This window comes from Gobio gobio (assembly GCF_949357685.1).
Source record: "Gobio gobio genome assembly, chromosome: 22".
NCBI classification, from domain to species: Eukaryota; Metazoa; Chordata; class Actinopteri; order Cypriniformes; family Gobionidae; genus Gobio; species Gobio gobio.
Genome location: NC_137118.1, coordinates 15,568,694 through 15,595,081, shown reverse-complemented (window position 1 = coordinate 15,595,081; position 26,388 = coordinate 15,568,694). Strand labels below are relative to the sequence as shown.

Genomic DNA, 26,388 nt, shown 5'->3' with positions numbered 1-26,388 from the left:
AATGAACTGGGACATCTCGCTCGTGAACGAACTGAACAATTGAAACATTGAGAATGAGTATCTGCTTGTAGTTCCTTCAGTTCTGTCTTGTTTACTACATGGAGATAAAGTTGGTGAAGCAATTATGAATGTGTATAAATTTGTAAAAATGACCATACACAATTTTGATATAAACCTAACTGTATAGGAATTTTGTAGACATGCATATTGTAATAAGACTTCTAGCATTTTTTAGGTCTAGTGTCTTTATGCAATTGGTTGAGTGAATTATTGACTCACTCATAACACACAAAAGACTCACTCTACTAGTGTAACTGTACCCTGTTGAAAGGGTCACTAAAGGAATCAGTGAGCGAATCAGAACTAATCATTTTGGCGAATGGCTTCAAATGAGTCACTGAGATGAATCAAAATCCCCACCACTGATGCATTACATATTAGACTAGAAATAGCAGTTTCAGCTCAGGTTGTAAGAGAGTGAATCAGTGTCTTCCATTTTTAACAGAGCACATTGTAGCACAGTGACAGATAAATGTTCCATGGTGAACATGTGTTTAGAATTGTGAAGGCCACAGAATTGAGTGATGCTTCTTAAAAAGAATGTGGGTGACTCTATACTGGTGCCTTATAAGCTCGGATTTACTGGCTCCTGTTAAATTTGTATTTTTGTAGTATATTACGTTGTATTCTCATGAGTGCTGACTAATGTTGAGTGTATATTCAATTAATGCTTCTAACACCATTTTCACCTTGCAGCACTTTTTCGTCAGTGTTGTGCCAAGGTGAATCGACAGTTTGCACATGTAATTTGATAGGATACTAAGGCAACTTCTATCTGTCTTTACAGAGTGAACGTCTCTTGATTAAAGGGGCTAAGATTGTGAATGATGATCAGTCGTTTTGTGCCGACATCTATATGGAGGATGGCCAGATCAAGTGAGTATGAGGGATTTTAAATTGATATATAACAGATTGCTAATCAAATGAGAGGAATTTAAATAGATAGATAGATAGATAGATAGATAGATAGATAGATAGATAGATAGATAGATAGATAGATAGATAGATAGATAGATAGACAGACAGACAGACAGACAGACAGACAGACAGACAGACAGACAGACAGAAGACAAACTGTTTGGCCCTTGAAATTAAATTCATTTTCATCAAATTGGATAACTTGTATTGCTTTTTTCAATCTCACCCACAGGCAAATTGGAGAAAATTTGATAGTGCCCGGTGGGGTGAAAACTATCGATGCCCATGGACGTATGGTGATGCCAGGCGGCATTGATGTGCACACACGCTTCCAGATGCCTGACAGGGGCATGACTGCTGCAGATGACTTCTACCAAGGCACCCGCGCTGCACTGGCTGGAGGAACCACCATGATCAGTATGTGTATACAACCATAACAACCATGTAGTAACTCCTTAGCAATGCCCTGGCAACCACCCACAACACCTGAGCAAATGCATAGTAATGCCCTATCACTGTCCTGGAAGCCACCAACAATCCAATAGCAACCACCCACAACCACTTAGCAACACCTTGGCAACCACCCACAAAATCTGAGCAAATGCCCTATCACTGCCCTGGAAGCCACCAACAATCCTATAGCAACCACTCACAACCACCTAGCAACACCTTGGCAACCAACCACAACACCTGAGCAAATGCATAGTAATGCCCTATTGCTGCTCTGGAAGCCACCAACAATCCAATAGCAACCACCTAGCAACACCTTGGCAACCAACCACAACACCATAGTAATGCCCTATCACTGACCTTGAAGCCACCACAGTCCAATAGCAACCACCCACAACCACCTAGCAACACCTTGGCAACCAACCACAACACCTGATCAAATGCATAGTAATGCCCTATGGCTGCCCTGGAAGCCACCATCAATCCAATAGCAACCACCCACAACCACCTGGCAACACCTTGGAAACCACCCACAACACCTGAGCAAATGCATAGTGATGCACTATCGCTGGCCTTGAAGCCACCACAATCCAATAGCAACCTCCCACAACCACCTAGCAACACCTTGGCAACCACCCACAACACCTGATCAAATGCATAGTAATGCCCTATCGCTGCCCTGGAATCCACCAACAATCCAATAGCAACCACCCACAACAACCTAGCAACACCTTGGCAATCAACCACAACACCTGGGCAAATGCATAGTAATGCCCTATCGCTGCCCTTGAAGCCACCACAATCCAATTGCAACCACCCACAACCACCTAACAACACCTTGGCAACCCACCACATAACACCTGAGTAAATATTAATGCCCTATCGCTGCCCTTGAAGCCACCACAATCCAATAGCAACCACCCACAACCACCTAGCAACACCTTGGCAACCACCCACAACCACCTGGCAACACCTTGGCAACCAACCACAACACCTGAGCAAATGCTTAGTAATGCCCTATCGCTGCCCTTGAATCCACCACAATCCAATAGCAACCACCCACAACCCCCTAGCAACACCTTGGCAACCAACCACAACACCTGAGCAAATGCATAGTAATGCCCTATCGCTGCCCTTGAAGCCATCAACAATCCAAAAGCAACTACCTAGCAACCCCTTGGCAACCACCCACAACACCTGAGCAAATGCATAGTAATGCCCTATCACTGTCCTGGAAGCCACCAACAATCCAATAGCAACCACCCACAACCACTTAGAAACACCTTGGCAACCACCCACAAAATCTGAGCAAATGCCCTATCACTGCCCTGGAAGCCACCAACAATCCTATAGCAACCACTCACAACCACCTAGCAACACCTTGGCAACCAACCACAACACCTGAGCAAATGCATAGTAATGCCCTATTGCTGCTCTGGAAGCCACCAACAATCCAATAGCAACCACCTAGCAACACCTTGGCAACCAACCACAACACCATAGTAATGCCCTATCACTGACCTTGAAGCCACCACAGTCCAATAGCAACCACCCACAACCACCTAGCAACACCTTGACAACCAACCACAACACCTGATCAAATGCATAGTAATGCCCTATGGCTGCACTGGAAGCCACCAGCAATCCAATAGCAACCACCCACAACCACCTGGCAACACCTTGGCAACCACCCACAACACCTGAGCAAATGCATAGTGATGCACTATCGCTGCCCTTGAAGCCACCACAATCCAATAGCAACCTCCCACAACCACCTAGCAACACCTTGGCAACCACCCACACCACCTGAGCAAATGCTTAGTAATGCCCTATCGCTGCCCTGGAAGCCACCAACAATCCAATAGCAACCACCCACAACAACCTAGCAACACCTTGGCAACCAACCACAACACCTGAGCAAATGCATAATAATGCCCTATCGCTGCCCTTGAAGCCACCACAATCCAATAGCAACCACCCACAACCACCTAACAACACCTTGGCAACCAACCACAAAACACCTGAGCAAATGCTTAGTAATGCCCTATCGCTGCCCTTGAAGCCACCACAATCCAATAGCAACCACCCACAACCACCTAGCAACACCTTGGCAACCAACCACAACACCTGAGCAAATGCATAGTAATGCCCTATCGCTGCCCTTGAAGCCATCAACAATCCAAAAGCAACCACCTAGCAACCCCATGGCAACCACCCACAACACCTGAGCAAAATGCATAGTAATGCTTTTAACACTACTCAGGACACCTTAGCAACTTAGCTAATATTCAGGAACCAGAAAATCACAGAAACTTGGGCCAGTAAGCAAAACTCTAGCCATAGCAACCATCTAGTAATGTCCTAGCAAGCACCACTCACACTTTCTCCAATTTGCCTTTGGTTCCTATGGTCTTAATACAGATAACACACTTAAGCTTTGGTTAGACCTGCTATCCAATAACTGCTGTGTTATACTTTTTCGTAAGTGTTATCAAAGCTGTAATGTTTGGCGGAGTGCCGGAGTCGTCTGTATCCTTTAGGATGAAGCCATCATTTAGTGTCTGACAGTATGGCAGACCGGATGGAGACAGTGTGCTTTAAATAGTACAAGAGACTGTTTTAATGTCTCTGTTTGTCCTCATTTCAGCTCAGAGCAGCATTACTTTACTGATTGAAGTGCTTTTTAATCTGTAGGAGCTCTTTAATATCTGCCTAACCAGTGTGTGTGTTTGAACAGTCGATCATGTGGTGGCTGAACCCGGGACAAGTTTGATCTCAGCCTTCAATCAGTGGCGGGAATGGGCGGACAGCAAAGCGTGCTGCGACTATTCCCTTCACATGGACATCACCGAATGGCACAAGGGTGTTCAAGAGGAGATGGAGACACTCGTCAAAGATCACGGTAAAGCACTGCCAGCATTCCCTCGTGTGAACATCTGTATCTGCTGTACAAACCCACCCGAGTTAGCGTTTACTCCATCGGTCAGGAATTCTGCTGCTGTGCTGTTTCACCTAATGTCTCACCGACATTTCCCTCTGTAATTTCATACCCCGTCTTTGTGTGCAGGCATTAACTCTTTCCTCGTCTACCTGGCTTACAAAGACGTTTTCCAGCTCACTGATTCCCAGGTATGACTTCCTCCGTGAGTTGCACCTACTTACTTGTCTCTTAGGATCTCATGACACCTGTCAAAAACACACCCGGGTCATATTTAACCACAAAATCAAAAGAGACAAATAGAAGAAAAGAAAATGAAGCCATTTTTTGGACTATACATACATACATAAAGACAATGTGGTCAAAATCATGGTATTTTAAAAGTACATTGGTTTCTTTTTTGTATTTTTATTTATTTATTATGTGTGTGTGTGTGCATTATAATATTACTTTTCTTTTTTTAATAAAAAGCCTTGTATTACCATGGTTTTGGACATGTATCATGGTCAAACCATGGTATTTTTTGAAGCACATTTATTTATTTAATTTTTAAGTTTAAAGGGTTAGTTCACCCCAAAATGAAAATTCTGTCATTAATTACTTACCCTCATGTCATTCGACACCCGTAAGACCTCCGTTCATCTTCGGAACACAAATGAAGATATTTTTGTTGAAATCCGATCGCTCAGAAAGGCCTCCATTGGCAGCAATGGCATTTCCTCTCTCAAGACCTATAAAAGGTACTCAAGACGTCGTTACAAAGTCCATCTCACTACAGTGGTTCTACAATAATTTTATGAAGCGACGAGAATAGTTTTTGTGCGCAAAAAACAAACAAAATAACGACTTTATTCAACAAGTGCTTGGCTGTGTTCGAAATCGCCCCCCTATACCCTTAAATAGGGCACTATTTGAGTGAACATCCATTTGTAGTGGTGTCCGAGACAATAGTGGACGTTTTTGTGCGCACTCATTCAATCCCACAATGCACCGCAATAACGAGTGTACAGGGAGTGCAGAATTATTAGGCACGTTGATTTTCTGATCATATTTTTTTTCCAGGCACATTTGACCAATTCCAAACCACAGTAATCCTAATAACTACTATTGATTTAGTATTTAATAATGTATAAGTGATATATAATTGTTCATGAAGGCTGGAAATGAAAAACACCTTATATTCAGGTGTGCAGAATTATTAGGCATGTTTTCTTTTACAGATAAATTGAGCCAAAAAAGAGATTTAACTCAGACTGAAAAGTCAAAAAGTATTAAATGCCCATGAGAAGGATGCAATACTAATGCAAAACTAGACATTGCAGTTAAGGCGTGACCATTGGACAGTGAAATGCTCGTTGGGTCAGCAGGGTCAGACAAAAACATGTGGCGGAGAAAAGACACCTATTAACCGCAAAAGAATTAAGAATTAAGGTGAAGAATTAAGGGTGAAACCATCAGGAACCCTTAAGTCTCCAGCGCCACCATTTTCCAGAGCTGCAACCTACCTGGAGTCTCCAGAAGTGCAAGGTGTCAGGATCTCAGAGACTTCAGTTAGGTAAAGAATCCTAAAAAAATGACCCCAGCTAAATAAGAATCACAAGCTGAAGTGTTGTAAAATACATGAAGAAAGTTTTTTTATAGGCTTTATGGACAGATGGGTTGAGAATGACTCTTGAAGGACCAGCACCACATCCTCTAGTACCACTGTTTGAAGAATTCATCTTCCAGAATCTGGCAGTACGTTTTGGGAGTTCATTTTAGTCCATCCTGAAGTCCGTTTTGCAGAGATGGACTAAAAATGAACTCCCAAAACGTACTGCCAGATTCTGGAAGATGAATTCTTCAAACAGTGGTACTAGAGGATGTGGTGCTGGTCCTTCAAGAGTCATTCTCAACCCATCTGTCCATAAAGCCTATAAAAAAACCTTCTTCATGTATTTTACAACACTTCAGCTTGTGATTCTTATCTAGTGGGGGTCATTTTTTTAGGATTCTTTACCTAACTGAAGTCTCTGAGATCCTGACACCTTCACTTCTGGAGACTCCAGGTAGGTTGCAGCTCTGGAAAATGGTGGCGCTGGAGACTAAAGGGTTCCTGATGGTTTCACCCTTAATTCTTCACCTTAATTCTTAATTCTTTTGCAGTTAACAGGTGTCTTTTCTTCACCACCTGTTTTTGTCAGATCCTGCTGACCCAACGAGCATTTCACTGTCCAATGGTCATGCCTTAACTGCAATGTCTAGTATTGCATTAGTATTGCATCCTTCTCATGGGCATTTCATACTTTTTGACTTTTCAGTCTGAGTTAAATCTCTTTTTTGGCTCAATTTATCTGTAAAAGAAAACATGCCTAATAATTCTGCACACCTGAATATAAGGTGATTTTCATTTCCAGCCTTCATGAACAATTATATATCACTTATACATTATTAAATACTAAATCAATAGTAGTTATTAGGATTACTGTGGTTTGGAATTGGTCAAATGTGCCTGGAAAAAAAATATGATCAGAAAATCAACGTGCCTAATAATTCTGCACTCCCTGTACAGTAGATGTACGCGCTGGAGAATATGCTTGTTCGATGCACCAGCGCTGCGCAGACCGATCGGCGTATGACAGCAAAGCCCCGCAAGAGCAAACGAGAAACGACTCCTTATGCTTTTGAATCGCTCTCACTCTCAACCAGTCTGTGTACTCTCAACGCACTGTGAGAGTCGCACTCTAAATGAATTAACTTACCGCTGTCCGATTCGCCCCATGTACCCTCATTCTCCATTACTCCACTACTCCAAAAACGAGCCAACAAGCTTAAAGTTAACCCTATAGCTCTTTACACTGGGAAAGGGTAATGAATAATAAAGTAACTCATAAGCATTTAATTTAAAAATAAAGACTTTTTTATAGTTTTTAGTATAAAATATACATAGTATAGTATATATTTTATACTATATAGTAGGCTACTATTAATACTATATTGCATGGGCGTCAGAATAAAAAAAAAATGTGGGTGGGCCCTTTCACGGAAAAATGTTACTGGAGTAGATGCAATTTACATTAAGTACAAATATATCGGCTTGTTTACTAAACGTCTGGTTGAGGCAGACAAAACTACGGAAAACTCAAAATTTTGCGCAGTAAAAATAGTGTAGCGGTAAGACGCATGGCGTCAAGGTTTGACGTGGTTCGAATCCGCCTTTTGCCGAACAATGCACGGCGCGACTCTCACAGTGCATTATGGGTATTCTCTAGCCGTCGAGCATACATCGGTTGTAAACTCGTTATTGCAGTGCATTGAGGGATTGAATGAGTGCACTTAATAATCGTCCACTATGGTTTCGCACACCACTAAATGGCTGTTCCCTCAAATAGTGCCCACACAGCTGAATCAATCGTCCATCCATCTTCCAAACCGCACTGGTCCAGCGCAATATCATGCATACAGGTATACATTCCTTTTTAAAATGATTATTATATTGTTTGATTAAGTTTTATACATGCTAGTTTCCGTGGCAGAGTTCAAGATACATTTTTTCATTATTACTGGAGCTGCCGGTTTGCTACGTTTCAAATAAACAGCAAGCATAAACTGCAAAAACGGCAGCCTTTCCGGCGCACTTAGTGTCTGAAATCACTCACTCGTTTTCAAAGTGGACTATATCAGTGGACTAATGTAGGGAATAGGCGATTTCGAACACAGCCCTTGTCTTCCATGTAGGCCTCTGATGTGAACTCACGAAGTACCACGACGCATGCACGAGAATATGATGTAGAGGCGGCGTTCTGACACATGAACTGGAAGCGAGGAGCACGCGCCGTATCTAAGCTGTTGAATTCTACATTGATCGTGCTTTAGGTCTAGGCATAGTGGTCAAAATGGGGCTAAAGTGTGCATTTCCTGGATGCCCGAACGCCAGCGCTACGTCATATTCTCGCGCATGCGTCGTGGTGCTTTGTTCACATCAGAGGCCTAGACGGAAGACAAGCACTTGTTGAATATAGTCGTTATTTTGTTCGTTTTTTTGCGCACAAAAACTATTCTCGTTGCTTCATAAAATTATTGTAGAACCACTGTAGTGCGATGGACTTTGTAACAACGTCTTTAGTACCTTCAATCTTTAACTATTCAATCTATTGGTATTTTATCCTTCTTAAATGATCTTAACTGTAGCACTTTGAGATTTGTTCCAAATGTAAAGTGCAGTACAAATAAAATGTATTATTATTATTATTACCTTTTATGGGTCTTGAGAGTGCAAAATGCATTGCTGCCAATGGAGGCCTTTCTGAGCCATCAGATTTCAACAAAAATATCTTAATTTTCTGTTACGAAGATGAACAAAGGTCTTACGGGTGTCGAACGACATGAGGGTAAGTAATTAATGACAGAATTTTCATTTTTGGGTGAACTAGCCCTTTAATATGACTTTTCCTGACTATGTACATACACAAATACCATGGTGTTACTAAGGTTTTGAATTACATTGGATTTTTTAAACTATTATTTTATTTGTTTATTTTGCTGTTTAGTGTGACTTTTGTTGTTTAACCCTAACTATACACTTAGAAAAGTTTCCAATAGTATTACCATGATTTTGGAAATGTACCATAGTAAAACCATAGTTTTTTTAAATACGTTGGAGCATGATACTCCAGTGTACTTAGAAATGCCATGATTTCTCCCAGGATTGATCAATCATGGAATTCTGCATTTAAAATGTTTTTGTGTTTTTTTAAAGTCTTCCATCTGTTACCATCACAGTTTTAGGGGGCACTGTACCAAGTTTTTTGAGGTTGTTTATGTTCTAATTCTCATAGAGAATTGTGCAAAAAGGAGGAAAGTATGTCTAAATAGAGTCCCATGGCAATGTATAAACAAATGATGCTTGAATAGTCTGGCGGTGACCATTGCATTTGTTTTAAGCACACTTCTGTCATATTTTAAGCGAGTTCAAATGTGTGTTTCTGTGCAGATCTACGAAGTGTTCAGTGTAGTTCGGGACCTCGGAGCCATCGCTCAGGTCCATGCTGAGAACGGAGACATCATAGCCGAGGTGAGATCTTCAGAGAGTCCAGCACTGAGCTCCATTACTCAAGAGTTACTATCAACAATAAACTGTTTGGAGATGTTAAATCAAAACATATGTTCCACAATGAACACTCAGACTTTATATTGGCAAGCAAAACTGAAGCAAATATTCCTACACGAGGTCGAAATAATTAATTGCAGATGACTTTTGGCTCAGGGTTACGTGTATTTATCATGATAAAGATAAGCAAACTCTTTGTAATGAGGGCAAAGTTTGGTTGTGGAGATAAAATGTATTGTTTTTTAACGTATACAGTATATATATTGAGAATATATATTCAGTGATCTCATGCTACTCTTATCTTCCCATCCCGCTCTGTTTCCTTCTGTCGTTCTTTCAACAGGAGCAGCGCAGGATTTTGGAGTTGGGGATCACTGGACCAGAGGGACATGTCCTCAGTCGTCCAGAGGAGGTGAATGGCAGTGAATTCTGGGAAAAGAAATGTTCCATTCTCTCACAGTTTTCTCCTGAAGTTCAGTAGAAGAAAACATTAGTATTGAATTGGTTTTATTGATCATTTAGGTGGAGGCGGAAGCGGTCAACCGCTCTGTAACAGTGGCCAATCAGACCAACTGCCCTCTTTACGTCACCAAGGTGATGAGCAAGAGTGCTGCTGATGTCATCGCCCAGGCCAGGAAAAAAGGTGAGACACAAAATAATGTATTGTAATAGAAAACTAAATATGGCGACCCTAATAACAAGTTATCAACGTACCCAAGTCTAGTGGAAACATTCAAGGTTGAATTACCAATATGGAAGAACATTCTGATGTGGTTTGATCAAATCCCACTCTCTCCGCGCTATTAAAATGAGGTATTATAAGTCTGGACAAGCAAGGAGGCAGGTTTTATGAGCAGGGATGCACTGCAGTCGTGCGCAAAAAAAAATATACAGCATGCTATGACTCAGCTGTTCTTGGCTAGACAGCAAGGAATGACATCATAGTGGTCAGGCTACAGAATTAGGCAAGGGAATTAGAGCGAAATTATATATGCTGTTCCTAATTCAGTATCTTTGAACCATTTAGGCACCGTAGTGTATGGAGAGCCAATCACAGCAAGTCTTGGCACGGACGGCTCGCACTATTGGAGCAAGAACTGGGCCAAGGCCGCCGCCTACGTCACGTCCCCACCCTTGAGTCCAGATCCCACCACACCGGACTATCTCAACTCACTGCTGTCATGGTTAGATCATTTAATGTCTGTTTATTTGTAGTATGCAATGCTGATTTGATTCGTTTTGGTGGTTGAGCCCTAAGTGTACCAGGAGATATTAACTTAATTTATGGGGCCTGAGAGCGGTTCAAAGAACTGTGGCTAATGTGTGTAAGTTCCAAATGAACTCAGACGACTTTGAAGCAAACTCAACTCAACTCAGGAAGTGGTCTGAGTACAGTTCAGTTTAGGTCTGCAGTGTGGTTTACTTTTAATGCTACATCAAATTGAAGAAATTATAATCAAATTATTATTATTATTTTAAATTATGAAATTGAATATACAAAATATAATTACAAGATAATATTCAAAGTGAATAAAAATTACACAATTATTGTATTATTTTAAATATTAATAATAATAATATAAAAATACAATCCACATGATGAATGAATAATAATAGTGAATTGAATACTATTAAAAGTAAGGAATTCATTATTATTAATTAATACATTATTATATGCTATATTATATAATTATAATGTTTTTATCATTTCATAGTTTTTTTATCAATATAATGATGATGGTAATAATAATAATAATGACAATATAGTAAATAATAAAATAAAGAAATCTTGATATTAAATTATATTAAATAACGATAATAATACACATGATTATTATTTGTATTATTAATTAGTACTTAGTATATTAAATTAGTATTTTAGCAATATTAATAATGATTATTATTATTTAATTTATACACTTTTTATTGTTAGCAATATAATAATAAGACTAATGACATTTAATGATGCTAATAATAATAATAATAATAGTAATATAAAATGATCAATGGATAAAATAGTAAAATAACGAAATGTTAATATTAAATAACAATAATAAAACACATATTATTATTATTAATAATAATCCATTCATATTTTTACTTTTTAGCAATATGATTATAATAATAATCAAAAAAATGGTCAAAGCACCATTAAAAAATATAATAATGGTGAATGGAGAAAAATAATGGTGAATAGAATGTGGATTGAGACGTGATCACAACTTACAGTAAACGTACCAAAATGAGTTCTGAGGCACTTTTAAGACCAAAACCTGTGAATTTTAGTTACATTTTTTATTCCATAAAATGTTATTCCATTTAGTTCTAATTTTTTGTCCATTTGATAGTTTGATTTTTTTAAAGATGTGAAGGCGTGACTTAAGTGTAAAAAGGGTTTGCTTAGTATATAAATGTAACTGTTTGTAGAACATTCTCATTTGTTTTGTCTTAACATGATATTTGTCTCATAGTGGGGATCTGCAGGTAACAGGAAGCTCTCACTGCACCTTTAACACCGCCCAGAGAGCTGTGGGTAAAGATGACTTCACCCTCATCCCTGAAGGAACCAATGGCACTGAGGAAAGGATGTCCATCATCTGGGACAAATGTGTGGTGAGACAGAAATACTAGTCTGCAAACAGTAAGGAGTGACATTTAATCACAAGCTGCTACAGTGCAGCATTCTACTCCTCCTTCAATCATTTAAACAAAATCAGTCAGTAATTATGTGAGTCTAAATAGTCCCAGCTGAACAGACAAGCACACTCAAGTGGACACAAACACAAACAAGACAAATCTCTCCCTGTGGTCCCTGGTGTTCATAGGTAACTGGAAAAATGGACGAAAATCAGTTTGTGGGCGTCACCAGCACCAACGCTGCTAAAATCTTCAACTTGTACCCACGCAAGGGCCGCATTGCTGTGGGCTCAGATGCTGATCTGGTTCTGTGGGACCCGGACGTTACGAAGATCATCTCAGCAAAGACCCACAATCTGGTGAGTTCTGCTGTCAGATTTAAAACCGACACGCAATACAAAGTTCTGTCGTGAAACTCTAGATTGCAATCACATCAGTCTCAATGGGGCACAGATGATTGGTTCCTGCTGTATCAGTAGCCAATGAGCTCGCTGCTCATCCTTCAAATACTTGGTCAGCATTTGCTGCAGCACACTTTCAGAAACCCTCCACCTTCCCCAGCTCCATCTGCTATGTTTATTTCATGTATGCTATATTGTACAGCAGAAGCATGTCTTACTTTCTCACAGCAGCGTGTCGTGTGTGTATTGGCAGTAGCAAGTCCCGTACGTGCTCTGCAGCAGCAGCGTAGCAGATCTGTTCAACTAAGACCGAAAATATCAGCATTGTCATATCCATTTCCATGCCAAACACTCCATGCCAAGCGAGAGAAATCCAAATTGACCCTATTTACTTTCCTAACATTAATGATTGTGTGTGTATTTGACTTGTATTCATGCCTTCAAATTTATGTCCCTCAGTATAAGTTAACCAGTGAGGAAAGTTGTGTTTTTAAGGACGTGGTTTGCAGTCCTGACCATAGAACATTGGTTGTGCTGACCAAATGTTGGGCGTGGGCATGTTAGTCATGCGAGTGATGTCATTCTCAGCTCTGCCTGGGTAATTGATGTCTCCCTCCTGGTTTGGAGGCGTAGCAGTGTGCAGAACGCCATGATGATCTTTTTTTAATGTCTTCTATTTGTCTTCATGAGCTTAAAACACATTGGCTTTACGTTTATTCATTTAGCAGGCGCTTTTATCCAAAACAACTGAGGAATACAGGAAGTGATCCGTCATGTGAAATTACAAAAAGTGCCTGAAATACTAAGTTTTGGACACTGCCTAGAGTAGCATAAGCTAGAATAAGGACGGAATAGAGGAAAATAGTTTTTTTTTTTTTTTTAGATAAGATGAGGTCAAGTACTCACGGAAGAGATGAGTTTTCAGCTGTCTTTTGAATGTTGTGTGTGGGGTATGTGTGTGGTCCAGGCCAAAATGTCACCACAAAGATGGCAACATCCGAAATCTTTGTCCGTGTGGAGACATTTTTTGGTCCCCATGTTGAAAACAGCTTATAAATCAGACTAAATTATGTTTTTTGAAAATTTTTAGAAAGTTTTCTGTGACGGGTAGGTTTAGGGTTAGGGTTAGTGTAGGGGGATAGAATATACAGTTTGTACAGTACAAAAATCATCATGTCTATGGAAAGTCCCTTTAAAACATGAAAACACAATGTGTATGTGTGTGTGTGTATCCAGGACGTGGGAAACCGCTTGGTGTATGACCATGTGTGTGTGTTGATTATCAAGTTCACTGAATAACCTCATGCTGTTTTTAGGTCTTATGGGACGTCTTGTATTGCTTTTAGCAAAGCGCCAGTAGCATTCTGAAGGGTGTTCACACGTGCCAGCACACACACACACCCTGTAAACTTTAATATACATCCTCCCTCATTCACTCCCTCTCATTTCCAACATTCTGTGTTTTCTTTGTACTGTATTTCTATAGCTGTCTGAAAGGATCAATAATGATTTCCAACATGGGATATCATCAACCTCCATTTTCACCGGAATTTCATGCTTTCATGCATGAAAGGAATTTTAGAGCAACATAACTATCCCTCCAGGAGAGCAGTATTTGTGCAAATGACGTTGGAAATGTTTGCAAATGAACAGTACGGTTGTGTGCTGATCCTGAGCCTGAAACAAAGTTTCAACATGCAGCGTCTCGCCGTTGCTTCTTGTTTTACAGGCAGTGGAGTACAACATCTTTGAGGGTACCGAGGTGCGTGGGGTGCCCCTGGTGGTCATCAGCCAGGGAAAGATCGTATTGGAGGATGGAAATCTCCACACCACAGAGGGATCTGGACGCTACGTGACCCGTAAGCCTTTCCCTGACTATGTCTACAAGAGGATAAAGGCTCGCAGCAGGGTGAGTTATAGATCAAAGTTTTTTTTTTAATCAGGTATTCTAATCTGAAATCTATAGATACTTTTTTTTTTACAATATAATTTTTATAGAATATTATACTATAAACTATTCTATTATAATAATATATATTTTGTTTTATAGAATACTGATTTAAAATAAATACAATATAAGCTTCTGGACAAAAGTATATGTTATAATTTTTTTATTTTTATGTTTTTGAAAGTCTCTTATGCTCACCAAGGCAGCATTGTTATTTTCAACATTGATTATAATAAAAAAAAAAAAACATCTTGAGCAGCAGCATTTAAATTGTAATAATATTTCACAATATTAATGGTTTACTGTATTTTTGATCAAATAAATGCACCCTTGGTGATCATAAGAGACACATTACATTGTAATTATTTCAAAGTTTTGACAGGCAGTTTTGTATACGTTATATATATATATATATATATATATATATATATATATATATATATATATATATATATATATATATATATATATATATATATATATGATTAAATGTTTTTAAAAGAAGCCTCATGCTCAACAAGACAGCATTTATTTGATGCAAAATACAGTAAAAACAGGAATATTGTGAAATATTTTTACAATTTAAAATGACTGATTTATATTTGAATATATTTTTTTTCATGTATTTTATTTCTGTGATGCAGTGCTGAATTTTCGGCATCATTACGCCAGTCATCAGTCACATGATCCTTCATATATGCTAATATCTAATATGCTTATTTGCTGTTCAAGAAAAATGTATTATTATTATCACAGTTGAAAACGGTTGTGTACATTTCTTTTCAGGATTCTTTGATGAATAGAACGTTCAAAAGCACAGCATTTATCTGAAATAGAAAGCTTTGCAACATTTGTAACAACATTTATATTCTTATTCAGCAAGGATGTATTAAAGGACCACTACAATATTTTTGAAAATAGTCTCATTTTCCAACCAGAGTTAAACAGTTGAGTTATACTGTTTTCGAATCCATTCAGCCGATCTCCGGTTCTGGCTGTAGCACTTTTAGCATAGCTTAGCATATATAATTGAATCTGATTAAACCGTTAGAGTTTCAATATTTTTCTATTTAAACCTCGACTCTTCTGTAGTTACATCATGTACTAAGACCGATGGAAAATGATATGGCTAGGAACTATACTTTCATTCCTGCGTAATAATCAAGGAACTTTGTTGGCGTACCATGGGTGCAGCAGGCGCAATGAGATTACGCAGCGCCTGAAAATAGGCTAACTTCCGTCAACATAACCATCGTGACAACCTTGCACAAGGAACCTTGTAACCAAGAAGACATTTGTGAGAGACGATTCAGAAGATATTTACTACCTTACCTAGCTGAGGACTACTTTCAGGCGCTGCGTAATATCAGTGCGCCTTCTGCACCCATGGTACGGCAGCAAAGTTCCTTGATTACGCAGGAATGAGAGTATAGTTCCTAGCCATATTGGTCTAGAAAATCGCAACTTTTCATTTTCCGTCGGTCTAAGTACACAATGTAACTACAGAAGAGTCAAGTTTTAAATAGGAAAAATATCGAAACTCTTTGGTCATTTTTTGAGCGAGATGCTAACGGTCTAATCAGATTCAATGATCTATGCTAAGCTGTGCTAAAAGTGCTACGGCCAGACCCAGATATCGGCTGAATGGATTCGAAAACGGTAAAACTGAGCCCATTTTCAAAAATAGTTGAGTATTCCTTTAAATTGATCAAAAGTAACAGTAAAGACATTTATAATGTATAAGTGGTGTATGCATACTGTATAAATACTTGTGGTTTTCTAAATGTTTTAGGTTATCAGTGTTTTACTAATATTATCATGCACTATTTTTTCATAGCTTGCTGAACTGAGGGGCGTCCCACGGGGTCTCTACGACGGGCCGGTCTGTGAAGTCTCAGTGACACCTAAAGCTGTGACCCCCGCTTCCTCTGCCAAGACCTCTCCTGCCAAGCTGCCCGCTCAACCGGTCCGCAACCTGCACCAGTCTGGCTTCAGTCTTTCTGGTGAGCATCGCAAGTAGCCTATATAAATTAGAAATCAATTGAGATGCATGACATATCAGTACCTAAATTCACTCGTAGTATTTTATTTAAATGTATATTATTTTACTTTATTTGATTTGATTTGATTTATCGGGCCATCTGTACCAGCCAGAATTAAATATATATATGCATCATAAGGTGATTTCCTTTTGATTTATCCGTTTCAGGCGCTCAGGTTGATGACAACATCCCCCGCCGCAACACCCAGCGAATTGTTGCGCCCCCTGGTGGCAGGGCCAACATCACCAGCCTGGGCTAGACCCCTGTCCTCCAGCGGACAGGAGAATAAGGGGTTGGGGGGAGGGATGTCTATAAACGGAGGTGTTTGCCGGGACCACCGTGTCACATCAAGAACCGAACCCTCCACAGGGCCTATGATTCTTCTCTCCCTAGTCTCCCAACCCCCGAGCTCTCGACCTTTTCCCTTGTTTTTCTTTTCCCAACCCTACACCACTTCCTAAAGGAGACATCCAGAGAAAAAAAAAAAAAAAGTATTTGCCTCATGTGAAGAGAGAAGGAAAAATGTAACATCCACATTTGAGCACTTCTGATTGTATGATTTTTATACTGTACTTTCTACCCACCATGAGTCATGTTATTATTTTTGTATTTAACTTTATTTGCTGTTTGAAATCAGAGGGATCAAGTGTGTATACTAGAGAAGCTGTTTAGCATTGTTACGTATTAACAAGGCATGGGTTAGAGAACTGGGTTTCTTGTGTCATTGTTCGTGGCTAAAAGTCTATTAGGACTTTTAATCTGTAACATTAGGAATGTCTATATTTTTTAGGATTTTTTTAATTACGTGTTTTTTTTTTACTCAAACAATCAGTTTACACCAATATGAACACCTGACCGTATTCCGCCCGTGCCCTTTTTGTGGCATTTAATGCGATTATTTCTGTACCAGTCAATAAAAGACAGCTTTTCCAGTGGTTGCTAATTAAAAACCATGTTTTGTTTCACAACCTGAGATATTTAATTAGCAATGTTAATGTTATTTAAGAAGAAACCGCATGTAAAAACAAGCAGCTTAGCATCGGTGCAGAAAATAAGAGAGGACCACAAGTGATTCGAGCTGGAAACCTTGTTTTGGCCTCATTCGAAAAAAAATAAATTCGATCTTTCTTTCTTTTTTGTACAAGCTGCTTTAATACTTAAAGGTTAAGAATAAGAGAAAGTCAAGGTTGTATTTGGCCGTGAAGAAACAGTGAGCTGTTACTGAGAGAATTATTACAAATTTAGCAGGTGTTAGCTAAAGGACATCGTCTCTTTTAAAGAACAACGTGGATGTGACGCTGTGAAATTAGTAACAACTTCCTAATGCACTAAAGCCTAAAGTATACTGCAATTTTGACACAAACAAGTAGCGTATGTGTATCGCATTTTGCAGGCGTGCGCCGCTCGACACATACTCGTTAGAATGTTTCATTCCTTGTCCATTGTCCGCACTATTTCTCGTCGAAGTTATGAATACATTTTTTACTATTTAAAATAGAGTTACAGGTATTTCTTAATCCCTCCCACAATCTTTTAATCCTCCCGTTGCTTTTTTCGACTATGAAACAACTACCATGGCTAGTATTGCCACCTTGTGGACAAATTAATCAGCAAAAAAAAAATTCTAAACATGTTCGCAATTACAAAAATCTATGGAAGCTTGTTTCTGGCACAGAATAAAACATTTTAACTTTTTATCTCACAATTGTGTTTACGTCTCACAATTCCGAATTTTTTCTCAGAATTGCGAGATATGAAGTCAGAATTGAGTGTTAAATCAGAATTATGAGATATAAAGTCAGAATTGCGAAATATAAAGTCAGAATTGTGAGATAGGAAGTCAGAATATCAAGATATAAAGTCAGAATTGTGAGATATTAATACGCGAATACGGCCGCTCGACATGCGCATTAGAATGTTTCATTCCTTGTCCATTGTCCGCTCTATTTCTCATCGAAGTTATGATGGAAGATGTTATAAAAATCTATTTTTTACTCGTCACAATTGTGTTTGCATCTCACAATTCCGACTTTTTTCTCAGAATTGCAAGGTATAAAGTCAGAATTGAGTGTTAAGTCAGAATTGCGAGTTATAAAGTCAGAATTGCGTAATATAATGACAGAATTGCAAGAAAAAAGTCAAAATTGCGAGTTTATATTTCACAATTCTGACTATATTATGCAATTATGACTTTATATTTCGCGATTCTGACTTAATATTATGCAATTCTGTCATTATATCATGCAATTCTGACTTTATAACTCGCAATTCTGACTTTATAACTCGCAATTGCGAGTTTAATCTATATCTCACAATTCAGACTTTATATCTCACAATACTGACTTTATCACTTTTTGCCAGAATTGCGAGGGAAGAAAATCTGAATTGTTAGATAAAAAGTCGCAATTACCTTTTTTATTTTTGTATTCTGTGGCGGAAACAAGCTGCTCATGAACTATGTTGATGACATTTTTGTGATGATATTTTCCTATGTGTAAAAAGCGAAGTATAATTTAGGCTTTAGGGCTAAAAAAAACACACAGACGGATGTTTCTGTAGGTTTGGTTACAGTGCAGTACGAATATGCCATGTGAGTCGTGAGATTTTACAGTATTGAGTGATTATGCCGCAACTTTCTAATGTCTTTTTTGTTTCGTTTTTTAACTAAGCTGTGCCGGAGATGTACTGATCGCGTTGAGTACTGCTACAAAAGAGCTTGTTCATGTTTTTTTAGAACAACTGAAAGGCTGTTAAATGTAAAAATAGCCGGTTAACCGATACAAGGTGCCAGATTTTTCCTCTTTACTCGTCATAGTGCTTTTGAAAGGCTTTTCTGAGTATGAGTTGTCAGCTCCATTCTTAATGTCGACATCCATTTTAGTGCCGTAGTAAAATGCTATACTGTCATAATATAAAAATAAAATGGAGTATGTTAAAGGTGACTTTCAACAGCTGTGCTGATGGCAGCTCCATGTTTTGGTGGTGTTGTTGTGTTTTTATCAAAGAATGAATGAGATATTTCTATTAATCTGTTTGTTTTTGTTTTAGTTGGTCTGAAAACATGAAAAAAAAAAATGCCCTACAAGCCAAAAGGGCAATGCATCGAGCAGCTAGCTCGCTAGGTTAGCTGATATAACCTATGGTGCATTAACAGTTTTCTTTTCCCGTGTTTGACATTTCCTACTGAGACAGGAAGTTTGGCCGAACACATGGAAAGATCATCTTTTCATTTTAAATGGCTTTAGGGTACATCACAGCCATTAATTATGATTTGGTATTTGCTAATGCTAGCCTGTTGTGTGTGGTATTGTGGGAGGGACATTCCAGAGTGCATTTGATTGGACAAAAATGTGTAGTAGGCACAAGAATCATCCATATTTCTGGTTCATTTATCCTGAAGGGAAAGACTGTACGTTTAAAATGTGTTTATCTGCTAACATTTATGAGTATTAGCCTTAAAACGACATCGACTTAATGCCACAAAACTGTCGTTTTAATTTTATGAGGTTTTTTTAACAGTAACGATAATCCACGTTTTGTGGATGGTGCTAAACCTTATGTTCAGCCCAGACGAAGGAGGCATAGTATTAAGTAAACAGAAGTAATAAAAACCGGTTTAAATGTGCCTTGCTTAAATCTCAACATGGATTAGCGATGGCGGAACTTTTCTTGTATAGTCTGTTTTTCATTTAGTAAACCCATGCTCCAGCTGTTTTCTTTTCCCTCATGCACATCGGCAAAATCTTGGCCTGTATCATCATTCTCCATTGCTTGCCTTTTCCTCTGTGACTCAACAGAGGGGAATACACACAAACACACACAAGCTCTAGTTCATTCCAGCACTGACAAGGTTTAACCTTGCAAATTCACTGCTGCTTATTTGTTGTATGCTTAGTGTGTACTCAAAGACACACACTTGTTTGTTCCAAAGTGAGGAAACTACGGAGCCCCTAAAGGGACATGGGGCAGTCATGGCCTAATGGTAGAGAGTCGGACTTGTAACTTGATGGTTGCAGATTTGATTCTTAATACCGGCAGGAAATGACTGAGGTGCCCTTGAGCAAGGCACCTAACCCCCAATCACTCCCCGGGCACCACAGCAAAATGGCTGCCCACTACTCCCGGTCACTGTGTGTGTCCACGTTTCCAGTGTGTGTGTGTTCACTACTCACTACTCCTAATATGTGTGCACTAACTTGAATGGGTTGAATGCAGAGGACAAATTCCAAGTATGGTACTTTTCCTTCCCATGGTATGGGGAGGAAAAATAATTTCAATGCTTTCGCATTCCTCAGAGTTGCGTTCACTCTCAAATTTAGTAATGTTAAGAATATTAAGTTGGAGGCAAAACAGAAATGTTTTGTGAACGAACATAAAAGCATTTCCTCTGATAGGCTTATATTTTTTCCACCATTGGGGCTCCATTAGCCTAGAAATCTAGACCATCCCTAGCAGCAGCAAATATTATTTGCAGCCAGGGCGTCTTGGCTTGCGAGCTGGAAAAACCAAACTGTGGTCAGGTCAATCACATCGTGTATAGAGTCGGTGGGCGGGCTTAACATAATGACAGCAGAGTTGCCGCGGTTCCGCGTGCTACTTGTAAACAAAGCAGCTGGCGAACAGCTGTCTTTCAAATCGGCTTTGGCCGTGGTTAAGCTTTTCTTTGAGAAAAGAACAAAGAACGGCACTGAAGTCATTCTTAAGAAAGGAAGATGTGTTCGGAGGTTTGCCGACCAGATACGGCGAAAGTTTAATCTATCCACTAGCTCCGCTTCACCTTCTTCATTGCTCTGGTTGGTTGTTGCGCTATCCTATTGCGTGCAGAGGGAATTTGAAAGACAACCGTTTATCCCGCCCCTCAGATTGAGCCCTGCCAATGGTGTGTTCCCAGACCCAACATCTTGATGTGGGTCTGGCTTGTCAGGCTAGGGCTTTCTTCAACTAAAAAATGTTTTCCAGTAAATACGTCTCAGCATTCTAATAAGATTTTTTACATTTAAATTTAATTCAAAATGCAATATCTTATGCAGTTTTGTATCTCATGTTTTAAGAATGTTTATCTTTTTACTGGAAAACACGAGAAAAATACTGATGAAGTTTTCAGGACATTATCCTGTCCTCACTAAAATGTCAATTTTTGACTCGTTCTTTAGCTTTGTTAAGCAAATCGTACGTTCAAAAAGCAAGAGTTCTTTGTACGCGCCAGTTGGAATGTGTCAAATGGAGAGTGATGAGGTTCTAATGAGTCATTCTGTTCGCATGGACTGATGTATTAATGATGGCGGTGAGAAAGGCTCGCTGTAGACCCAATAGAGCACGTATGCTTATCACCTCATGACTGTTATGATTGTTTTCGCTCTTCCTGTTTCTTGTTCGTTTCTTGCTGACCTCATTGACTTTCTACTGTTACTATGACGACTCTTTTATTTGTTATGGCAACACATTACAAGTCGGAAGCATATGCCTCTATAGCAACCCTTCTGGGCCTGGTGCTATTAAAACAACATCGAATGGCTGCTGGATCATTTCAACTAAGCTGTGATTACAGTGCGACACGTACCATATCTGTACAGTACCCACCTTTCTAAAAAGAGAAGCTGCCGTATTCCTGCCTTTCTTGGTGGCATTTTTTCCTCTGAACTGTGGACTGATGGTTTGAGAGACTCCAACCTTTTGGGGGTAGTTTTGTTTTGTTCGCCAGTAAAAATATCTGTAAAACAAGAGAAAAATTATTGAAAAGGAAAACTGAGTAGCCTAGCAAAAGATAAAAGGGAGTATTGAATTAAGTTTGTTTTTAACATACCTCATAGAAAGTTTTTTTTCTTTCGTTTTTAACTTTGAACAATTTTGTGTAGCCTATGGTTTGCCAGTGAGATAAGAAAATAAACACATTTTATTTGTTTCTACAGTTTTGCTTCTCAATTAAACTAAATGATTAGTTTAATGATTTTTATTTTAACCGAGACAAAAATATTAAGCTCATTTTTTCATTTTAGTTGGTGCGGAAATATGGCATAAATTGAGAACAGAATTGTACTATGTGAGATTTCCATGTCTTTTCCTTGAGACCTCATATGAGCATATGCAAGAGTTCAAATCAAACATGCCTTAAGCATTTCCTCTGACCCCAGATCTGCTGTCGGCACTAACACACACACACACTTTGCTATGTACGCTTGAATGTTCTTCTATGCGTGGTATGTAATCTATGTAAAATGCAGATGGGAACTGAAAGATGGTTTAGTCTGAGGTTGCCAATGATTTCTAGTCCCACCCCTCTCTTCCCCCCCATCAACCCCAGTCCAGAAGTGAACCTGTTGTGTGCTGGTGTTTATTCTGTTGGCTGTGCTGTTTGAGGATGTTCGCTTGCGCTGAAAAGTGTCAAATCCCTTGGATGGTGATGTTACAAAAATGGAAAATTAATAAAAGTGGAAAAAAAGGACATCTTTTCTCTACTCTTTCCTTGGATTTCATCAACTTGCATAATATATGTATCAGGGAAACCAGCAAAGGCAATGTTGAGCAGACAAATGAATCGAACATACTGAGTAATTTAATAGTCTGTCATCATAAATATGACCAAAGACATAATATTTGAATCCAAGTACTGTTGTAAAGTACAGAAACACAACATCATCATCATCATCATTTAGGGTGAACTCAGGTTGATTGGGACACTTTTTGCCATTGAGATGACTTGAAAAAAGTGTCCCAATCACCCTGAATTCACCCCCTATATACAGTGAGGTCAAAAGTTCCCAATTAAAAAAAAAAAAACAATTCCACAGTCTCATTAGTTAACGTTAGTCAATGCATTAAAGGGTTAGTTCAACGCAAAAATAAAAATTCTGTCATTAATTACTTACCCTCTTGTCGTTCCAAACCCATAAGACCTTTGTTCATCTTCTGAACACAAATTAAGATATTTTTGATGAAATCCGAGAAATGACCCCTCCATAGACAGCAACGTAATTAACACTTTCAAGGCCCAGAAAGGTAGTAAAAACATAGCTAAAATAGTCCATGTGACTCCAGTGGTTCAACCTCAATTTTATGAAGCGACGAGAATACTTTTTGTGCGCAAAAAAACAAACAAAAATAGCGACTTTATTCAAAAATTTCTTCACGCCTGGGTCAGTCTCCTACGCAGTTTACATTGGTCAGCTCCTTCGTCCGCATCACACGCATGAGTCGTGGTGCTCACGTGAACAGCATCGGCCAATGGTAAGCCAGCGCTCTTGCGGAGCTCTGATGTAACTTGTAAGCACTGTACTGTATTTACTACGTCAACAGCGTCGGAGTCTGACACAGACGCGAAGATATTGTTGAATAAAGTCGTTATTTTTGTTTGTTTTTTGCGCACAAAAAGTATTCTCGACACTTCAAAAAATGACGGTTGAACCACTGCAGTCGCATGGACTATTTTAAAAGTGGTTATTTGGAGGGGTCAGAGAGCTCTCGGATTTCATCAAAAATATCTTCATTTGTGTTCCGAAGATGAACGAAGATCTTAAGATCTTGGAGGGTGAGTAATTCATGACAGAATTTTTGGGTGAACTAACCCTTTAAGTTAACATGAACTATGAGTACTATATTTTACAGTTGGCTATTTATTAACCTTTGTTGATGTTAGTTAAAATACAACCGATCATTGTTTGTCCATGTTAGTTCACAGTGCATTAATTAATCAATGTTAAAAGATACAACTTTTTATTTTAACAATGCATAAGTAAATGTAGAAATTAACATGACCTAAGATTAATAAATGCTGTACACATATTGTTTATCATTAGCATTCACAACTCATTTCACTAGTTTTTTTTAAGATTAAATGAAAAACAATGCAAAATTCAAGCATTTCCAAATTTTTTTTACTCCGCTGTATGTTTGTATTTGTACAAGTTTTAAAGACCTTACAAAAAAGGTATGCGGGAAAAAAAAGCACAACACCAAAAAAGTTTTATCTGCATCACCAAGCTGAATTTGGTAACACTTTACAATAAGGTTGTATTAGTTAACATTAGTTAATGCATTAGTTAACATGAACTAACCATGAACAACACCTCTGTTCAGCATTAGTTAATCTTTGTTAACTTTAGTTAATAAAAATCCAGCTGTTCATGGTTTGTTCATGTTAGTTCACAGTGCATTAACTAATGTTAACAGGATTTTAATAATGCATTAGTAAATGTTGAAATTAACATTAACAAAGATAAATAAATGCTTTATTAGTGCAGTTAATTATTAGTTCATGTTAACTAATGTAGTTAACTAACGAACCTTATTGTAAAGTGTTACCCTGAATTTTTACTCTAAAATGTATGAATCCTCACAGTTTTACACTTAAAATGTTAGTTCACCCAAAAAATGATTTTTTTTTGCCCATGATTTACTCACCCTCAAGTCATTCTAGGTGTATATGGCATTCTTCTTTCAGACGAATACAATCAGAGTTACATTAAAACATGCCCTGGCTCTTCCAAGCTCGGCAGTGAATGGCTGTTTCTGTTTTGAAGTCCATAAAAGTGTATCCATGTATCCATCATAAAAGTGCTACACGCGGCTCCGGGGCGTTAATAGAGGCCTTCTGAAGCGAAGCGATGCGTTTGTGTAAGAAAAATATCCATGTTTAAAACTTTACAAACTGTTATCTCTAACTTCCGCTAACTATCTTACGCGCGTTCACGAGAGACTGGCGTTTCAGCGTAGTTATATTTCTTGCTGTTACAACATGCCCCACCTGCACAGTTGGGATTTAGTGTCTTCTGCTGGTTAAATAAACTATCTCAACTGTTAAATTACAGATATAAGATTAAAATAATATCAGATTTGTCTCATTTTAAATAAACCCAAAAAGCAGAGATGAAAAATGTACTTAAGCAATTTACTTTTGCTATGGTTAAATAAAAGTTCAGTGATATCTTCCGAAGATTTTTTAATTTTGGCACATTTTTTTTCTCTAAATAGTCCTGATATGTCAACTACTAAACATAAGTTTCGTCATGTTGAGGTGTGGAAAGTTTTAAACCATGTTTAAATCTGCCAATGGGGTAAGCAAAATAATCTTGTTTTCTGTTTGAATTAAGATTATTTTTCTTATCCCATTGGATTATTTTGCTTATTTTAAGCAAAAACTCCCTTAATTTTGTGTTATTTTCCCCCAAAACAAGACAAAAACTTTTGGTTGTCTAGTAAATGCTTCTTAATGTAAGATTTTTTTTATATTTGGACTGAAAACAAGACAAAAATACTAAGTAAGAAAGCATTTTTTGCAGTATATATATATTACAACATTTTAAACTGTCATATGTTACCTTTGGGGCATGTTGTTACACTCTAAAAAAGTTGGGTTGAAAATGGATTAACCCAGCAATTGGGTTGTTTTAACCCAGTGATTGGGTTGTTTTACACAAACATTTAACCCAACCGCTGGGTTAAAAACAACCCAATTGCTGGGTTAGTCCATTTTCAACCCAACTTTGGGTATTTTTGCAGCATTTTTTTGAGTGTACATTTCACTTCCATTCTTTTGGGGAAAATCAAGAAAAAAAGTATACACTGAATTAATTAAACAAACCGACATAATTGTACTAGACATGTGTGAAATTGATGTTGATGCGTACATTTGTTTTTCGGAATCACACGTACACACATTTGAGAAATGATCTTAGATCAAGCGTAGGACAGTTTCTCCGCAACATTTTATGTGGCCCCGGAACTTATTCTACGGCTGCGTCCTATGTCATAGACTAGAACGCCAGTCTCTCGTGAATGTGCGTACGACCCCCCCCGGAGCCGTGTGGATTACTTTTATGACGGATAGATGCACTTTTATGGACTTCAAAACTGAAACAGCCATTCACTGCCATGATAAAGCTTGGAAGAGCCAGGACTTTTTTTTTTTT

General features: G+C 38.5%; 1 protein-coding gene across 1 annotated transcript in view; it reads left to right on the top strand.

Moving 5' to 3' along the window:
* Nucleotides 1-18,095, top strand: part of dpysl2b (dihydropyrimidinase like 2b) — a 28,183-nt gene extending 10,088 nt beyond the window's left edge. The window contains exons 2-14 of the mRNA XM_079804936.1: nucleotides 848-936; nucleotides 1,211-1,395; nucleotides 4,166-4,330; nucleotides 4,496-4,557; nucleotides 9,339-9,419; nucleotides 9,799-9,867; nucleotides 9,978-10,098; nucleotides 10,483-10,639; nucleotides 11,927-12,068; nucleotides 12,281-12,451; nucleotides 14,223-14,402; nucleotides 16,279-16,444; nucleotides 16,651-18,095. Of these exons, the coding sequence (XP_079661062.1) occupies nucleotides 848-936; nucleotides 1,211-1,395; nucleotides 4,166-4,330; nucleotides 4,496-4,557; nucleotides 9,339-9,419; nucleotides 9,799-9,867; nucleotides 9,978-10,098; nucleotides 10,483-10,639; nucleotides 11,927-12,068; nucleotides 12,281-12,451; nucleotides 14,223-14,402; nucleotides 16,279-16,444; nucleotides 16,651-16,742 (1,680 nt within the window). The 3' untranslated portion in view covers nucleotides 16,743-18,095. The remainder of the gene's footprint in view (nucleotides 1-847; nucleotides 937-1,210; nucleotides 1,396-4,165; nucleotides 4,331-4,495; nucleotides 4,558-9,338; nucleotides 9,420-9,798; nucleotides 9,868-9,977; nucleotides 10,099-10,482; nucleotides 10,640-11,926; nucleotides 12,069-12,280; nucleotides 12,452-14,222; nucleotides 14,403-16,278; nucleotides 16,445-16,650) is intronic.
* Nucleotides 18,096-26,388: the final 8,293 nt, after the last annotated feature.